Below are 3936 nucleotides of genomic sequence, written 5' to 3' on the forward strand. Positions count from 1 at the left end.
AGTTCCCCTAGTCTGAGACTTCAGCTTCAGTCAAATAAATGAATGGTTATTCTGCATTCTAGAAGTTTATCATGAAATGAAATGAAACATATAGTAAAGACAGATGGTAAAAGGATAAGCACATGGTAAGACATAGCCAATATTTTTTGATTCAAGTTTCAAAGAAAAGCTAGTATTTCTCTCCGTTTCATTAAAACCTGGATAAATGTAAGCAATGAAGCAATTTTTTGTATCTGTTTCTTTTTGATTCAGCATGGAAAGAAAACTTGTGTCCTTATCTCCATCCATCTCCGCATCAGAAATGGAAATTAACAGCACCTTCAGCGATCACCATAGCAACAGGAACTGCACAGCTGAAAACTTTAAGAGAGAATTTTACCCCATCGTGTACCTGGTAATATTTATCTGGGGAGCCTTGGGAAATGGCTTTTCCATATATGTTTTCCTGCAACCTTATAGGAAGTCCACATCTGTGAACATTTTCATGCTTAATCTGGCTACTTCGGATCTCTTGTTCACAGCCACACTGCCCTTCAGGGTGGACTATTACCTCAGAGGGTCCAATTGGATATTTGGGGACCTGACTTGCAGGATTATGTCTTACTCTATGTATGTCAACATGTACAGCAGCATTTACTTCCTGACTGTGCTGAGTGTGGTGCGTTTCCTGGCCACCGTTCACCCCTTCCGGCTCCTTCATGCCACCAGCATCAAGAATGCCTGGATTGTTTGTGGCATCATATGGGTCTTTATCATGGCTTCCTCAATAACGCTGCTGAACAATGGCTCTGAGCTGAAGGGCAACGTCACCTCGTGCTTGGAGCTGAATCGTAATAAAGCTCCTAAACTGAAGACCATGAACTACATTGCCTTGGTGGTGGGCTTTCTGCTGCCCTTCTGCACGCTCAGCATCTGCTACCTGCTGATCATCCGAGCCCTGCTGAAGGTGGAGGTCCCAGAATCAGGGCTGCGGCTTTCTCACAAGAAGGCATTGACCACCATCATCATTGCCTTGGTCATCTTCCTCCTGTGCTTCTTGCCCTATCATATACTGAGAACCCTCCACCTGCTCCAGTGGGAGGCGGATACATGCAGCGACCTGCTGCATAAAGCTGTGGCCATCACACTGGCTATGGCGGCAGCCAACAGCTGCTTCAACCCTTTGCTTTATTACTTTGCTGGGGAGAATTTTAAGGACAGACTAAAGTTTGCACTCAGGAAACATCATCCACAGGAACCAAAGTGCTGCTTCCCTTTCTGTGTGTGGCTGAAAAACGAAACAAGAGTGTAAGGGGTTCTGGGGCAAGGCTGTTCCTATGTCTGGTGTCCACCTTCATCCAAAAGACCATGTATTTACACCATTCCCAACAAAGGTCGATTCCCAAGATTTAATTGACCATGATTTTATTCTAAGACCTACTTCAGATTTTTCATTAGGTGTATCTTCCGTGTTTGAGCCTAAATAAGGAGTACAACAGGAAAAATCCCCTTTAGAGTCTTGCAACCAGAAATGTCAGACGGGGAGAACATGCTGAGCACAGTGGCTGCTGCTTCTCATCAAATTCTGTATCAGTCAGATCTCTGGCCCACTAGGCATTCTAAATGCTTAGTTTTAAGACCACCCCAACGTTTCCAGCTTCTCTTGTTCCTCGTCCTTCTTCAAGCTCCTGTTGTTATTCTTGTTCAGTCACTATGTGTCCAACGCTTTGCGACCCCGTGGACTGCAGCATGCCAGGCTTCCCTGTCCTTCACCGCCTCCCAGAGTTTGCTCAAATTCATGTCCACTGAGTCAGTGATGATAACCATCTCATTCTCCTGGGATACAGCCAATTAAAAAAGCTACTGGAGGCCCCAGAACAGATAAGAAAAGCATCCTTAGAATTCAGGGGAAAGATTGTGAAGAGGAAATCTGCCCTCTAACAAGGCAGAGTCAAGGTCCCCAACAAGAACTGAGGGAGGAAAACAGAGAGAAGCCCTGGGACAAGAGAGAAAAGGGAAAAAGAATTTCATTTTGCACTAGGAGAGGATTTCTAGTGCAAAATGAAAATGCAAAGGCAAAAGCTATGCCTTCCTCTTGTCAGGGGCTTAGGAAAGACAGGAAGATTAGGAGAAGGATGCCCTCAGGGTGGAGGGATTATGGGTAGAATAGGAAAGAAGGGGGTCAATTTTACTCTTGAGATTTGGGTTCGGGCTGTTTCCTGCAGTTCTCATCCTACAAGTTAATCCATTTGGATGGGATAAACCTCCAGAATAAAGGAGATGGTGCTAAGGGTTTGGTTGGGCACTCAGAGAGAGGGTGAGCTGGAAGGCAAGTTGCAAAGATTGTGGCACCGCTGAAATTCCATGAAATTCGATGAACATTTTGACAGAACATGAGAAGAGTGGCTTTCTTCTGAGAGAGTGTGGAAAAGCACTGGTCTGTGGGAGGCGGGGTCCTGTCTGCCCACTGAAGCAAAACCAAGTTGACCACCTACTGCCACCACCATGACCACTGTACTGTCAACAGTCGAGTGCCCTCTCTGTGCTGGGCAGACTGTGCAAGGCACTCTGCTGTCCTGTGCTTAGTCACTCAGTCATGTCTGACTCTATGTGACCCCGTGGACTGTAGCTGTCCTTGGGGATTCTCCAGCAAGAATACTGAAGTGGATTGCCATGCCCTCCTCCAGGGGATCTTCCCAACCCAGGGACTGAACCCAGATCTCCCACATTGCAGGTGGATTCTTTACCAGCTGAGCCACCAGAGAAGCCTGTGCAAGGCACTACTCATTCATTAATCCCACTTAACCCTCACACCAAAGCCCTGTATTTTCATTTGACAGATGAAGGAACTAAAGCCCAGAGAAATTAAGAATTTTGTTCAAGTTCATACAGCTCCACAAGAATTTTAAAAACATCTGTACAGAGGGGTTGGCTGGGTGCTTCACCCACCGTTCCCCTGGCAACCCTCCAGGGACATTACTTGAACGTCTTAAGTGAGAGTTTTCTTCCCCCATCAGGTACCTACCCTTTCTCCCTCTCATGAAAAGACTGAAGGCTGAAGTTTCTCTCTTTGGAATTGTCAGCCCCAAGATAGAGTGGAGGGTGGGAAGGAGGTGGTGTTCTGAAACTAGGAAAAGACTGAGGGAAAGTCCTCATAGTGAACAGGAGCCTCAGAGTTCTTCGGTCACTCAGCTGCCAGAATGCTAACAGACTCACACCTTGTCAAGACAGATGCCTGGAGGACCCTCCTACAGGACAGCAGTCAGTGACTACTACACATCGGAGAAAAGGGCCAGAACATGAAAAAGCAACAGGAAATTAGAGGGTAGATAGAAACATTTTCAGTATGAAAGGTCTCAACATTTTCAACACCTTCACATCTTTTAACAGAAAGCTACAGGAGAGTTTGCTTCTCCAAAATAAGAGAGTAAACCGAGATAAAGGAAAACATGACATCTAGAAAGCAGAGACTCCAACACAGGATAAAGATGAAGAAAATTCCTAGGACGTTAGTGTGCAGCAGAAAAACAAGAAACTGATTGATTTACATGTGTTGGAGAGATTTATGTCTTTCTTGGATAGTGTGGAATGAACTGGTAAAAATACACAGGAAAACAGGCAAGTTAAAAGACAAGACAATTACTAAATACTAAGGGGAAAGAAACTGATGTTCAAGAATGGAAATAAAACCATAGTACTCTACATGTTTCAGCTGTGAACAATATTTACATGGAGAATATAAATAGCAAAATACTGTGATATAATTTTTTTCAGGAAATGAAGGAGAGAGGTTGTGTATGTGGAGGGAGGGGTATAAGAAATCTATGTCCCTACTTTTTATCACAGAAAATGCATGATAACTAAAGCTAAAGAATGATAACTACCTGTATAAAAATGTTACTTAACAATAGAAGCTAAAGCCCAGAATAAATAGTAAAAATGATTGATAGGATTGCC

General features: G+C 44.3%; 1 protein-coding gene across 1 annotated transcript; it reads left to right on the forward strand.

Annotated features, from left to right (window-relative positions):
* Positions 1–253: 253 nt before the first annotated feature.
* CYSLTR2 (cysteinyl leukotriene receptor 2) lies at positions 254–3439 on the forward strand. The gene is made up of 2 exons (XM_068984211.1): positions 254–1287; positions 3370–3439. The coding sequence occupies exons 1-2, from the start codon at positions 254–256 to the stop codon at positions 3437–3439; spliced, it is 1104 nt and encodes a 367-aa protein (XP_068840312.1).
* Positions 3440–3936: the final 497 nt, after the last annotated feature.

The sequence above is a fragment of the Capricornis sumatraensis genome, chromosome 12 (genome assembly GCF_032405125.1).
Source record: "Capricornis sumatraensis isolate serow.1 chromosome 12, serow.2, whole genome shotgun sequence".
NCBI classification, from domain to species: Eukaryota; Metazoa; Chordata; class Mammalia; order Artiodactyla; family Bovidae; genus Capricornis; species Capricornis sumatraensis.